The following is a 14807-nucleotide window of genomic DNA, read 5'->3' on the forward strand; positions in this document are numbered from 1 at the left end:
TTTACATTCTGGCAACTTCTTAGTTAATACTATATTCAGCATAAATCCTGAGGTATTCTTTCTCCTACTTGGATATTTAATTTCATTATTGGGTTGTTGTTGAAGAGTATTTTTACTTCTATTTGTACTAAAAAATATAGTTTACATATCAGAAAAGCGTTTCAAGAATAGACAATATATTGTTTTTCCAGGTCAAGTGTATATAGGTAAGAGTATAACTAATAAAATGAAATAAAAAATGTTTACGAAAAATCTGTAAAAAAATTAATTATTGGAAAGGCAAAGATTTCCCTTAAAATCTTTTTAATTTTCTGCTTTAGATTTTTTATAGTGTTTAGTCACCTATTGCATATTGTTTACTCTCTAATAAGACCCAGATATAGAGTTAGAATACTTCCATGCAATTTACCAATATTTGTTTGTCTGCCTATAGTGTGACTACACTTGGTGATACTCATACCTCTAGAATTTTGGATTATCAGGCATTTTTTTTTTTCTTTTGGGACTTTGCAAGGATTTTAGCTTTAACATGACAGAAGAAGAAACAAAAATTGGAGCCTTTCAGTTTCCAGTGATAGCTTCATTTTTAAATGTAAAATTGATGGCATTTTGTAACTCTGGAAATATATACATATGTACATAGTGTGTAAGTGTATATACACACATTGTTGTCTGTATACATTTATATAATAGATAAAAAGAAGGCAATGAGGCCGGGCGCGATGGCTCACGCCTGTAATCCCAGCACTTTGGGAGGCTGAGGCGGGCGGATCACAAGGTCAGGAGTTCGAGACCAGCTTGGCCAACATAGTGAAACCCCGTCTCTACTAAAAATACAAAAATTAGCCGGGCGTGGTGGCGGGCGCCTGTAGTCCCAGCTGCTTGGGAGGCTGAGGCAGGAGAATTGCTAGAACCCGGGAGGTGGAGGTTGCAGTGAGCCGAGGTCATGCCACTGCACACCAGCCGGGGTGACAGTGTGAGACTCCGTCTAAAAAAAAAAAAAAAAAAAAAAAAAAAAAAGCAATGAGAAATACCTAATAAGGCATTGAAAAAATTATTTTAAATACAAGCAATTAAAAATTTAAGTTTTGACCCAGTATAAAGTTCTTTAATCTGCATCACTTTTAAAGTTTATACTTTTTAATGTCATGATTGCATCATTTTAATGTTTTTATAAGTGTGCTTTCAATAGTTTCTTTCATTTATAAGGTGACAATGGAATGGACTCTGATATGGAAGAGGAAGCAGATGATGGTTCTAAGATGGGATCTGATTTAGTCAGTCAGTAAGTTTAAAAACTTTCACTTTTATTTCAAAATTTCTTTGTTATTCCTTTGGTGATTTCTTATGTCAAAGATATGATTGTTTTTCTGTGTTTTATTTATAAAATCATTCAATGGTAGAGAAAGATTTATTTGTGTACTTGTAATGATTGGTCCTTTTGGTATATGTGAGGATGGAGTTAACTACTTTCAGGATTAAGATGATTTTTTAAAACTACTCCACATAGATATAGAACAATAGCAGTGCCAACCTGAAGCAGAATCACTCCCATTTGGATTTTGAATACACTATTCACGATCCTCACTATTTATTTATTAAGCACTTACTCTACCAGGTACTACATTAAACAGCATAGAACACTTGATCTCATTACAATAATCTATGTATTTATTAATATTAGGCAATAATAGCCTCATTTCACAGAAGAGATAGTTATGTTCATGTAAGTCTGCATATTTTACCTATAAATGTATATTATTTGACTGTCGGGATGATAAAAAAAATACCTGAAGTTTTGGGATGCTGACTAATCAAGAAGCTACATGCTAATTATTAGTTTTTTCTTCATTAGTGCACTTCAAAGTTTCACCTTTTAATTTGAGCATCTATTGATGCTATTTGCTTAAAACAATTAACTATTTTGGTAGTTTCCAAAGAATGACTTGTTCTTTGCAAAGCTTAGCATTTTTCCTGAAGAATATAAGAGATTTGTGCTAGATCTGAAAAAGATAAAGTATAAAATAAAAATAAATACTTGTGTCACAGGCAGTAGTACACATAAGAAGAGGTTACCAGGGGCAGTAACATAGAGAAGTACATAGTTAACCAGAAATACAGAATTTTTTCATAAATGCTATTGGGTAGGAGTGTTATAGGGTAATTTATATGAAAACATAGAGTAGAAAATTTACACGTTTTTAATGTCTTACTATTGGCGTTCCTGCAACATACTTAGCTTTAGATCATTTATGTAGTATACTAATTTAGTTCCACTAGTTTAAGCATTTACAAGACCTGTTAACTTTTTAATATTTTAAAGTTTCTTAAATTATCTAAATTAATCACTTTGTTTCTTTTTTAAAAAATTTCCTTGCCCCATTCCCCACGTTGATCAACATTTTGTTTCTTGATGCTACTTACAGAGAATCCTGAATTGAGCTTTTGCTTGATTATATTTGTTATCCCTTTTTTAAAATCTATTATTTTTTTCCAGTTTTTGAGGTGCCATTAGGCTTAAGTGCTTTGCTTCTTCATTCTTGAGCATTAGTGTTACCTTTTCAACTGTTAGAAGCCATTTAATGATGTGTATTAGTCTGTTTTCATGTTGCTGATAAAGACATATCCAAGACTGGGTAATTTATAAGGAAAAAGAGATTTAATGGATTCATAATTCCACATGACTGGGGATGCCTCACAATCATGGTGGAAGGTGAAAGGTGCTTCATACATGGCGGCAGCAAGAGAGAATGAGGGAACCAAGTGAAAGATCTGATGGATCTAAAACCACCCCCATGATTCAGTTATCTCCCACTGGTTCCCTTCCACAACATGTAAGAATTATGGGAGCTGTAATTCCAGATGAGATTTGGGTGGAGACACAGCCAAACCGTATCATTCTGCCCTGGCCCCTCCCAAATCTCATGTCCTCACATTTGAAAAACCAATCATGCCTTTCCAACAGTCCCCCAAAGTCTTAACTCATTTCAGCATTAACTCAAAAGTCTACAGTCCAAAGGCTCATCTGAGACAAGCCAAGTCCCTTCCGCCTATGAGCCTGTAAAATCAAAAGCAAGTTAGTTACTTCCTAGATATAATGGGGATACAGGCATTGGATAAATACACCCCTTCCAAATGGGAGAAATTGGCCAAAATGAAGGAGCTACAGGCCCCATGCAAGTCTGAAATCCAGCGAGGCAGTCAAATTTTAAAGCTCCAAAATGATCTCTTTTGACTCCATGTCTCACATCCAGGTCACACTGATGCAAACGGTAGGTTTCCATGGTCTTGGAAAGCTCCGCGCTTGTTTCTTTGCAGGGTACAGCCTCCCTCCTAGCTGCTTTCACATGCTGGTGTTGAGTGTCTGAGGCTTTTCCAGGTGCACGGTGCAAGTTGTCAGTGAATATACCATTCTGGGGTCTGGAGAACGGTGGCCCTCTTCTCACAGCTCCACTAGGCAGTGTGCCAATGAAGACTGTGTGTGGAGGCTTCAACCCCACATTTCCCTTCTGCACTGCCCTAGCAGAGATTCTCTATGAGAGCCCCGCCCCTGCAGCTAACTTCTGCCTGGACATGTAGGTGTTTCCATACATCCTCTGAAATCTAGGTGGAGATTCCCAAACCTCCTGCAGGTGCACAGTTCTTGACTTCTATGCACCTGCAGGCTCAACCCCACATGGAAGCTGCCAAGGATTGGGTCTTGTGCCCTCTGAAGCACCAAGTCCCTAGGGTACACATAGCAGGGGAGCCCTGAGCCTGGCCCATGAAACCATTTTTCCCTCCTAGGCCTCCAGGCCTGTGATGGGAGGGACTGCCATGAAGACCTCTGACATTTTCCCCATTGTCTTGGCGATTAACATTGGGCTGCTCGTTACTTATGCAAATTTTTGCAGCCTGCTTGATTTTCTCCTCAGAAAATGGGTTTTTCTTTTCTGTGGCATTGGCAGGCTGCAAATTTTCTGAACTTTTACGCTCTGTTTCCCTTTTAAAACTGAATGCTTTTAATAATACCCACATACCTCTTGAATGCTTTGCTGCTTAGAAATTTCTTCCACCAGATACCCTAAATCATCTCCCTCAAGTTCAAAGTTCCACAAATCTCTAGCTCAAGGGCAAAATGCTGCCAGTCTCTGCTAAAATATAGCAAGAGTCACGTTTACTCCAGTTCCCAACAAGTTTCTCATCTCCGTCTGAAACCACCACACCCTGGATTTCCTTGTCCATATCATTATCAGCATTTGGTCAAAGCCATTTAACAAGTTTCTAGGAAGTTCCAGACTTTCCCACATTTTCCTGTCTTCTGGGCCCTCCAAATTGTTCTAACCTCTGCCTGTTATCCAGTTCCAAAGTCACTTTCACATTTTCGTGTATTTGTACAGCAGTACCCCACTCCACTGGTACCAATTTACTGTATTAGTCTGTTTTCACACTGCTAATAAAGACATAACTGAGACTGGGTAATTTATAAGGAAAAAGAGGTTTACTGGACTCACAGTTCCATATGGCTGAGGAGGCCTCACAGTCATGGTGGAAGGCAAAAGGCGCTTCTTATATGGCGGCAGCAAGAGAGAATGAGGGAACCAAGCAAAAGGGCTTTCCCCTTATAAAACCATCAGATCTTGTGAAACTTACTACCACCAGAAGAGTATGGGAGAAACTGCCCCCATGATTCAATGATCTCCCACCAGGTTGCTCCTACAATATGTGGGAATTATGGGAACTACAATTCAAGTTGAAACTTGGGTGGGGACACAGCAAAAGTATATCAAATGGATAGCCAATTATAGTAGCTATTTAACTTTTTATAACGATTACAACAACGACTGTGCATAGTGGTTCACACCTGTAATACCAGCACTTTGTGAGTACAGGTTGAGAGGATCACCTGAGGCTGGGAGTTTGAGACCAGCCTGGGCAACATAGTGAGACCCTGTCTCTACAAAAAATTAAATTAGATGGGGTCTTGCTGTGTTACCCAGGTTGATGTTGAATTCGTGGCCTCAAACTGTCCTCCCACCTCAGCATCCCAAAGCATGGGTGACTCAATTTTGATTTTTAGTCAATGTTTTTTCTAAAGTTATGGAATAGGATTTAAGGTTTAAAGATGAAAGAGAGGGCTTGGCACACTTGCTTATGCCTGTAATCACAGCACTTTGGAAGGCTAAGGTGGGTGGATCACTTGAGGTCAGGAGTTTGAGACCAGCCTGGCCAACATGATGAAACCCGGTCTTCACTAAAAATACAAAAATTAGCCAGGCATGGTGATGTGTGCCTGTAATCCCAGCTACTTGGGAGGCTGAGGCAGGAGAGTCACTTGAACCCAGGAAATGGAGGTTGCAGTGAGCCAAAATCCCACAACTGCACTCCTGGGTGACAGAGCAAAACTCCATCTCAAAAAATAAATAAAGAAAGAAAGATGACAGGTTTTCACAACTTCTGCTGTACTGCTGACCCACTGTGACTCTCCAAGGCTGGTGCCATCTCTAGCTCACTGAACTCTAGGTGAAGGAAAAGGGGACTAAGTAAGGAGGTTGCTATATGGTGGCTCCTACAAAGCAGACTGCTTGCACATTAACTGGTGATAAAGCATCCAGGAAGCAACTGACTACAAAGGCTGCTTACAAGAGTGCACCCTCTCCTGGAGTGGTGAAGAAACCTCATTGTTACAGGCCTGGTACTGTGGCACTCCATGAAATCAGTTGTTTCTGGAAGTCCACTGAACTTCTGAATCACACACTTCCCTTCCACGGTCTGGCTTGAGAAATTGCTCAGGACTTCAAATCAGACCAGTGCGTCCAGAGCGCAGCTATTGGTGCTTTGCGGGAGGCAAGTGAGGCCTATCTGGTTGGCCTTTTTGAAGACACCAACCTGTGTGCTGTCCATGCCAAATGTATAACAATTATGCCAAAAGACACCCCGTGAGTGTGGAGAACATCCTTTTAAGAAACCACTGTGATGGGAAACATTACATTCTCTAAAAGAGAACCCCCCCCCCCCGGATTTTTTTCCTATTATTGGTAGTTTTGAGCTTATTTTTTTGCCATAGAGTCAAAAGATATCTGTATTAGTCGGGGTTCTCTAGAGGGACAGAACTAATAGGATATATGTATATGTAAAAGGGAGTATATTAAGGAGAATTGAGTCACACGATCACAAGGTAAAGTCCCACAATAGGCTGTCTGCAGGTTGAGGAGCACGGAAGCCAATGGTGGATCAGTCCAAGTCCCAAAACCTCAAAAGTAGGGAAGCCGACAGTGCAGTCCTCAGTCTGGGGCCAGAGGCCGAGAGCCCCTGGCAAACACTGGCATAAGTCCAAGAGTCTAAAAACTGAACAACCTGGAGTCTGATGTTCAAGGGCATCCAGCATGGGAGAAAGATGAAGCCTGGAAGAATCAGCAAGTCTACTCTTACATCTTTTCCTGCCTGCTTTATTCTAGCTGTGCTGGCAGCTGATTAGATGGTGCCCACCGATTGAGGATGGGTCTGCCTCTCCCAGTCCACTGACTCAAATGTTAATCTCCTTTGGCAACACCCTCACAGACATACCCAGGAACAATACTTTGCATCCTTCAATCCAATCAAGTTGATACTTAATAACCATCACAGTACCTAAGTATATGATTGTTAGTGAAAAAATAGGGGATAGAAATCAATTATTTCCAGTTTTTCCATTTTTATTCATGTGTGAATTTTTAACGTAAATTCAGGGACGTAAAGCATTAATGCAAGTCAGAATATTTCAGTGAACAAGTTTCAGTGGTTCAACTTTATAATTATAAATAAATCTGTTAAAATGTTCTGGAAAAAAATGACATCATAAACAGCAGTTTTGCCCTTCTTAGAATTTACTACAAAGCAACAACAAAAATAAACAGAAATAGAAATTATCTTGGATGAAATTAGGAGATATCCTTAACTTCAAATCACTTTGAGGAGCTATTCTTAAATGCAGTGATTTTCAAGTAATGTCGTGGAAAGATACCTGTGGAAAACTTCCATGTATACAAATCTCAAAGAATCAGTGTACATTTCTCCAAAGTCAGAGGAAGAGATTCAGGGAAGAAGGAAACTTGAATGTTGCTCCTTTTTTCTTTGACTAATAAGCATGTAGTGTATCTGTTTCTCCAAAGTAAGATGGATGTTGGTTGCAGGTAAGATTTTGGCTTCTTGGGAATCTTGACAAAGATGATAACTACAAAGTGTTTACTTTGGGCTGGATAGGTACTTATTGATTTGCATTGAAGATCCTAGAGGAAAGCGTTGGATTTTTTTTTTTTAGACAGTGTCTCACTCTGTCCCCCAAGCTGGAGTACGGTGTGCAGTCTTGGCTCACTGAAACCTCTGTCTCCCATGCTCAAGCGATCCTCCCACCTTGGCTTCCCAAACTGCTGGGACTAGAGGCTTAAGCCACCATGCCTGGCCAAAGTGGTGGAACTTGGTTTACTGAGGTCTGAGAACTGTGTGGAAGTGGAGGAAGATGGAGAATGGGAAGGGGAAAGTTAACATGTATCTTGTGTGAATATGCCTGGTTTCTTTCATTTTATAAGTTGAAGATAGAATTGAATGAGCCAGCTGTTTCCTGTCTCTGAGTCTGGGAGAACCTGAAAAAACTGGGGAGTAGATATCTCAAAGTATAGTGGTTTACTTCTTCATTGTGGATCTGTGGAGGGAGAGACTGCTTTGCTTTCTGCCAGTTTTGGAGTAGCTACTAAACCTGAGCCCCAAGGAATTGACCATAATGACATACATAAACACATGCATGAATACATATATAACAACTTTAAAGGATCTTGATATCTAGAGAGAAGATTACTTGAAAGAAACAAAGCACATGCCAAGCTAAATTAAGCTGTTAGAGGAATGAACAATTGCAGGGAATAAAATGAGCTCTTATGGAAAATCAAGTGCAGCATGAAGAATTATTCTTGGGCTGAAAAATATGATTTTTTAAACTAAATTCTGTAAGTTAATCAGAATAGGGGATCGTTACCATTAAGTCCCAAATTAGATCCCTGAAAGAATGGATTCACAAAGCAAAAATATGAAAGATGGAAATCATAAGGGAAAATAATCGAGTAAGTTAGAAGGCTTTATCATCCTCATGTATAATAAGTAGGAATCCTAGAAAGAGAAAATGAAACATAGAAAGGAGAGGTAAAATACTAAAACATTAAGAAATTATTAAATAATAATTTAATAATATAGGAAATTTTTCCTGTGTAATAAATACAGGAAAATATAACAAATATAGGAAATATATGTAATAAATACAGGAAAATTTTTCTGACCTGAAAAACAAATTTAAGTCTTCAAATTGAAAGTGCTCACTGAGTTCTAGGCAGGATTGCAGGGAAAAAATAACATGGAAGCAGTTTTTTTTTATTAAGTGAAAAATTTAGCAGCCTTCCAGTCAACAGAACACATCAAAGAAGGAAAAGGATCAGATTTTTCATCCACAACACCAGAAACTGTAATAAGATAATGGAGTAACATGTTCATACAACTGAAATTGAACCCTTGCTCCTATACTTGGTCAAGATACCATTCATTTGTTGGGTGAAAGAAGGATGCAGATAGGCAGGAATGTAGAGATGATATACGCATGTACTCATCTGAGGAAAATACAGTCATGTGACACTTAATAATGAGGAATTGCACTGAGAGATGTATAGTTAGGTGATTTGTTGTTGTGCAAACGTCATAGAGTACACTTATACAAACCTAGATGTTACAGGTTCAGTATCCTTTATTGGAAATGCTTGGGGCCAGAAGTGTTTTGGATTTCAGATTTTTTTTTCAGATATTGGAATATTTGCATATACATACTGATATCTTGGGGATGGACCCAAGTCTAAACATTAAATTCATTTATGTTTCATATACATCTTGATACATATAGTCCGAAGGTAATTTTATACAATATTTATTTATTAAACAAATTTTTTTAGAGGCAGGTATCGCTCTTTTGCCCATGCCGGAGTGCAGGTACATAGCTCACTGTAGCCTCAAACTCCTGGGCTCAAGTGATCCGCCTCAGCTTCCCAAGCAGCTGGGACTATAGGCCTGTGTTACCATCCCTAGCTTACTTCTAAATTTTTTGTAGAGACAGGGTCTCACTATGTTGTCCAGGCTGGTCTTGAACTCCCAGCCTCAAGTGATCTTCCCACCTTGGACTCCCAAAGTGCTAGGATTACAGACATGAGCCACTGCACCCAGCCAATTGTATAAAATTAAAGTATTAAACTTCTATGCACCTGCCACAAGAGGTCAGGTGTGGAATTTCCCACTTGTGGCATTATGTTGGTGCTCAAAAAATTTCATATTTTGGAGCATTTTGGATTTCGGATCAGATTAGGGATGCTTAAACTATAGCCTGCTACCTACCTAGGCCATATGATATAGCCTCTTATTCCTAGGCTCCAAACCTGTACAGCATGTTATTGTAGTGAATACTGTAGACAATTGTGGTACAGTGGTAAGTATTTATGTATCCAAATATTATCTAAACATAGAAAAGATACAATAAATGATACACCTGTACAGGGCACTTACCAATACAGAAGCATGACCATTTATATAGAAAGTTTTAAGGAATCTCAAAAAAAAAAAAAAAAAAAACCCTTCTAGAATGCATATATGATAGAATAATGACCTCCCCCTCACCCAAGAGATATCCAGATTTTAATTCCCAGAATCTGTGAATATGTACTTTCAAAAGACAAAAGAGACTTTGCTGATGTGATTGATTAAGTTAAGGATCTTGAGATGGGGAGACTTCTGGATTATCAAGGTGAGACCAGTATAATCATGAGGATCCTTATAAGAGGGAGATAAGACAGTCGAAGTCAAGAGATGCTGGAAGCAGAGATTAAAATGATGTGCTTGGAAGATGGAGGAAGGATCCACAAGCCAGGGAATATAGGCTGCCTTTTAGAAGCTGGAAAAGACAGGATGGAAGTAGATTCTTCCCTGGATCCTCTGCAAGAAATGCAGTATTACCTACAACTTCATTCTAGTTCTTAAGACTTATTTTGGACTTAACAACCTTCAGAACTGTATGAGGATAAATATATGTTCTTTTAAGCCACTAAACTTGTGATAATATGTTAGAGTGGCAATAGAAAACTAACAAAATGTGCTTGATTAAAACCTGGACAATAAGCCAAAGTTATAGATTGGTTGCCTAGAGCAATAGGGTTATTTTCTATGACCTAAGCGATGTTTTAAAATTTTTGAAATTGTTTCCAACATTCCAAATGAGATCACATCACAATCTGGATTTCTTAGTTGCTTGAAAAAAGATCAGATCAAGCAACTTTCCTGGGCATGCAAAAAATTAGAGCTGACTGCTGCCGTTCTTTATATGACATTGTATTTCAGTGCACTACCTAGTACTTCATTTGCCTTAATGTTTAATATACAAAATGTTTATAAAATGAGACTCTGATTGAAGGGGAAAATACATAAAGGACAAAGGCTGGCTTTAGAAACAATTATATCAGTTTGTCAGCTTCTTATCAACTGAGACATACAGCTTTTTTAAAGAAGAAAAATAATTTCAAATATGTCTAGATTAAAGCAATCTGTGTTATTAAAATACATGAAAAAATTTGATGTTTTCTTTTAGTAGGCGACCTATGCTCTTTTATTATAGTGCTTTTTGTTTTTGTTTTTTGAGACAGGGTCTCACTCTGTTGCCCAATTTTGAGACAAGGTCTCACTCTGTTGCCCAGTCTGGAGTGCAGTGGTGTGATCTCAGCTCATTGCAGCCTCCACCTCCCAGATTCAAGCAATTCTCCCACCTTAGCCTTCCAAGTATCTGGGATTACAGGTGCATGCCACCACGCCTGGCTAATTTTTGTATTTTTTAGTAGAGTTGGGGTTTCACCATGTTGCCCAGGCTGGTCTTGAACCCCTGACCTCAAGTGATCCACCTGCCTTGGCCTCCCAAAATGTCTTTTATTATAGTTTTAATTAGAAAGAGACATAACATCAGTAAAATTGTCTAAGAAGCTGTAAAGTGACATCTTTCAGTATGAGGTGTACATATATGTGTGTGTGTATGGTATTTAACATACCCTGTGTATGTTAGTTTTCTTACATTAAATATTTTAAGATACAGAATTATGCACAAGTGTTTATGAACAAGCTTTAAAGATTATAAATTTATCTTTACAGTTTATCTTCTTATATTGCCAGCTTTATATATTCAAATTCTATTTCTCCTCTAAGGTCAGCTTACAAATGTATTGTTTTTTTCCAGATTTCTCTTTCTGTTGCTGTTTTAAAGATTATTTCCCTACTCTTACCATACCTTAAGATAGCTCCTTTTTACTACCAATAGTAACAAAGCAGTAGTCATAAGAAATTTTTGTTAGTGTGCCAGTTTGAAACTTGAAATTAATGAGAGTGACAAAAATTTTAATGGGGATGAAGATTAGGAACTGTGAAGATACAACATCCATCATTTCTAAATACCTTCATTTTTTAAGTGAGAAAATTGATTTCATGGAGGTAATTAATAGAAAGGTGGTTACCAGAGGTTGGGGTGGGTGCAGGGAGCGTTTGGGTAAAGAAAGTTAGTTCAGTAGGTACAAAAGTATAGTTAGATAAGAAGGAATAAGTTCTAGTGTTCAGTAGCACAATAGGGGTACTGTAGTTAACAATAATTTATTGTTTATTTCAAAATAGGTAGAAGAGAACATTTAGAATGTTCCTAGCACAAAGAAATGTTGAGTTTGAGGTGATGGATATTCCAGTTATGCAGATTTCATCATTATTCATTGTATGCTTATATTTGAAATATCACATATACCCCATAAATAAGTACAACCAGTAGGTATCTGTAAAAAAAATTTTTTTTTTTTTTTTTTTTTTGAGACAGAGTCTCACTTTGTTGCCCAGGCTTGAGTGCAGTGGTGTGATCTAGGCTCACTGCAAGTTCCACCTCCCAGGTTCACGCCATTCTCCTGCCTCAGCCTCCCGAGCAGCTGGGACCACAGGCGCCTGCCACCACATCCGGCTAATTTTTTGTATTTTTAGTAGAGATGGAGTTTCACCATGTTAGCCAGGATGGTCTCAGTCTCCTGACCTCGTGATCTGCCCGCCTCGGCCTCCCAAAGTTCTGGGATTACAGGCGTGAGCCACCGTACCCGGTGCAGGTATCTGTAAAATTTTTTAAAGAGTGAAAAAAGGCGAGGAATGGTATTGTCACCTTAGGGAAAAGAAAATGAGCAAATTTATATTTTATTTCAGGTTGTCTAAAAACTTTAGCATGTATAGTTTTATAGTGTTTTAAAACTATTAGGAATTGTGACAACATTTGTAAAAGTTACAGATTAAGACAAAACCGCTTAACAACGCAACAATTTTAAGTAAGTAGGTAATATGAAGTCTTGGAATTAGAGTGTTGTCTTTGATCGGAGATGGGCTGGGAAAAAAGCTTTATTCCAGTTAAAATAGCACTGAAAATGAGAACAGGTATTAGTTTGGCCTGTAATATTAGATGATTATGTTCCAAAGAATGTGCTTATAATGAAATTTAAGTCTTGAATAGCACAATAAAATAATCAGGATTGAGATTTCATATATAAGGAATAAAAGTATAAATACTGTAGGGAAATCTTAGCAGTTTTAAAATTGCTTTCTCTAAATATCTTTATGAATTTTAAATGAATGTGCTTTTATTGAGTGATTTTGAGGGAGATATCAGTGAAAATGGTGCTGCATTTTCCTACAGATAATAAACAGTGTTGAGATAGTATCATAGTTGTAGAAGATAAAGAAATTTTAAAAATCTCAAGTTCTCAAAATAAGTTAAAACATAAAGTAGGTACTTTTTCTTTTTGAGGCAGCTGCTCACTTGTCACCCTGGCTGGAGTGCATTGTCTCAATCACGGGTCACTGCTGAAGTGATAAGTGATCCTCCCACCTCAGCCTCCTGAGGAGTTGGGACCATAGGCATGAGCCATGACAACCAGCTAATTTTTAAATTTTTTGTAGAGACCATGTGTTGCCCAGGCTTGTCTCAAACTCCTTGGCTCAAGAGATCCTTCTGCCTCAGCCACCCAAAGTGCTAGGATTATAGGCATGAGCCACTGCACCCAACCAAAGTAGCTTCTATATGAGTGTTTTGGAGCTGTTGTTTCTAGCCACTACTGCTTCTTAGTAGAGGATGGGTGTGTTCTAAATTAGTTACCAAATTTTAATTTCAAATTATTAACTTAAAAAAGATATTCCTAAATAGGCCTTACATTTAGGCAATATGTATAAATGGAACCATTTTATTTCCATGAGAATATTTAAATATCTAGTATATTCTTTAGGGAATTGTTTGTAATATGAGTAAATCTTTGATAAGAATTATTTTAGGGGATGGTGGCTTATGCCTGTAATCTGAGCACTTAGGGAGGCTGAGAGGGGAGGATTGCCTGAGCCCAGGACATTGAGGCTACAGTGAGCTTTGATTGTGCCACTGCACTCCAGCCTGGGCAACAGATTGACACTCTGTCTAAATATATATATATATATATTATATGTATATCTATCTGTCTATTTAAAATCTCTATTTAAGTTGCCTGTTTTATGAATCTGAAATATGAGTGCTTTTGTTTACAATAGAATACATATGTATTCTTAAAATATAAATTGGTTAAAAAGCAAGTTGGTGTCATGTAGTTACTAGTTACTACTGAAAGTGTACTGGTTACTAGTTATACTAGATTTTAGTACATTGTTTAACCGTTAGGTTTCTTATGTAGTCTGCAACTTATTCCACCCTTCAAAACAGGAGTTTCCTGCAGACTGCTATTTATGCTCAGGGTAGGCATTTAGAGAAGATAGAATGAAAGAACACAGTGCATAAATGTAGGAGGTTTAATGACTGCTTTTGCAGTAAGATATTTATTCTTGAAAAATACTGGCTATTCCTTTCGCTCAATCAGTTGTCTTATTGAGAGCAGTAACTAGAGTTACCTGTATAACCACTCTTTATATTGCTGAACCCTAGCAGTGATATGTGGTAGAACTCTTGCTGTTTGTTAGTTTAATAAATTTTCAGGAGTGTATAGAGTTACATAGCCCATCCACTTACATAGCCCAATTGAAAGCCAGAGATTAGCAGCTGCATTAGATTTTTTATTTTTTAATTAATTAATTAATTTATTTATTTATTTTGAGATGAAGTCTGGCTCTGTCGCCCAGGCTGGAGTGCAGTGGCATGATCTTGGCTCACTGCAACCTCCGCCTTCCAGGTTCAAGTGATTCTTCTGCCTCAGCCTCCTAAGTAGTTGGCACCCGCCGCCCTGCCCAGCTAGTTTTTGTCTTGTAGTAGAGATGGGGTTTCACCATGTTGGCCAGGCTGGTCTCGAACTCCTGACCTCAGGTGACCCACCCACCTCAGCTTCCCAAAGTGCTGGGATTATAGGCGTGAGCAACCATGCCTGGACTGCATTACTTTTTCTACTGAGCTATTATAACACAGCTACTCACCATCTTTTTTTTTTTTTTTAAAGACAGAGTTTTGCCGTGTCACCAAGACTGGAGTGCAGTGGCACAATCTTGGCTCACTGCAGCCTCTGCCTAGCGGGTTCAAGTGATTATCCTGCCTCAGCCTCCTGAGTAGCTGGGATTACAGGCGAGTACCACTGTGCCTGGCTAATCTTTGTATTTTAGTAGAGACAGGGTTTCACCATGCTGGCCAGGCTCGTCTCTTAACTCCTGAACTCAGGTGGTCTGCCCTCCTCTGCCTCCCAAAGTGTTAGGATTACAGGCATGAGCCACTGTGCCCGGTCTCTTTTATTTTTAAT

General features: G+C 38.4%; 1 protein-coding gene across 2 annotated transcripts in view; it reads left to right on the forward strand.

Annotated features, from left to right (window-relative positions):
- The window catches only part of CAAP1 (caspase activity and apoptosis inhibitor 1), a 54228-nt gene that overhangs the window by 9113 nt on the left and 30308 nt on the right, over positions 1 to 14807 (forward strand). For both annotated transcript variants that reach the window (XM_003830695.5, XM_057298725.2), the window contains exon 4: positions 1210 to 1285. In XM_003830695.5, the coding sequence (XP_003830743.2) occupies positions 1210 to 1285 (76 nt within the window). The remainder of the gene's footprint in view (positions 1 to 1209; positions 1286 to 14807) is intronic.

The sequence above is a fragment of the Pan paniscus genome, chromosome 11, assembly GCF_029289425.2.
Source record: "Pan paniscus chromosome 11, NHGRI_mPanPan1-v2.0_pri, whole genome shotgun sequence".
In the NCBI taxonomy this organism is placed as follows: domain Eukaryota; kingdom Metazoa; phylum Chordata; class Mammalia; order Primates; family Hominidae; genus Pan; species Pan paniscus.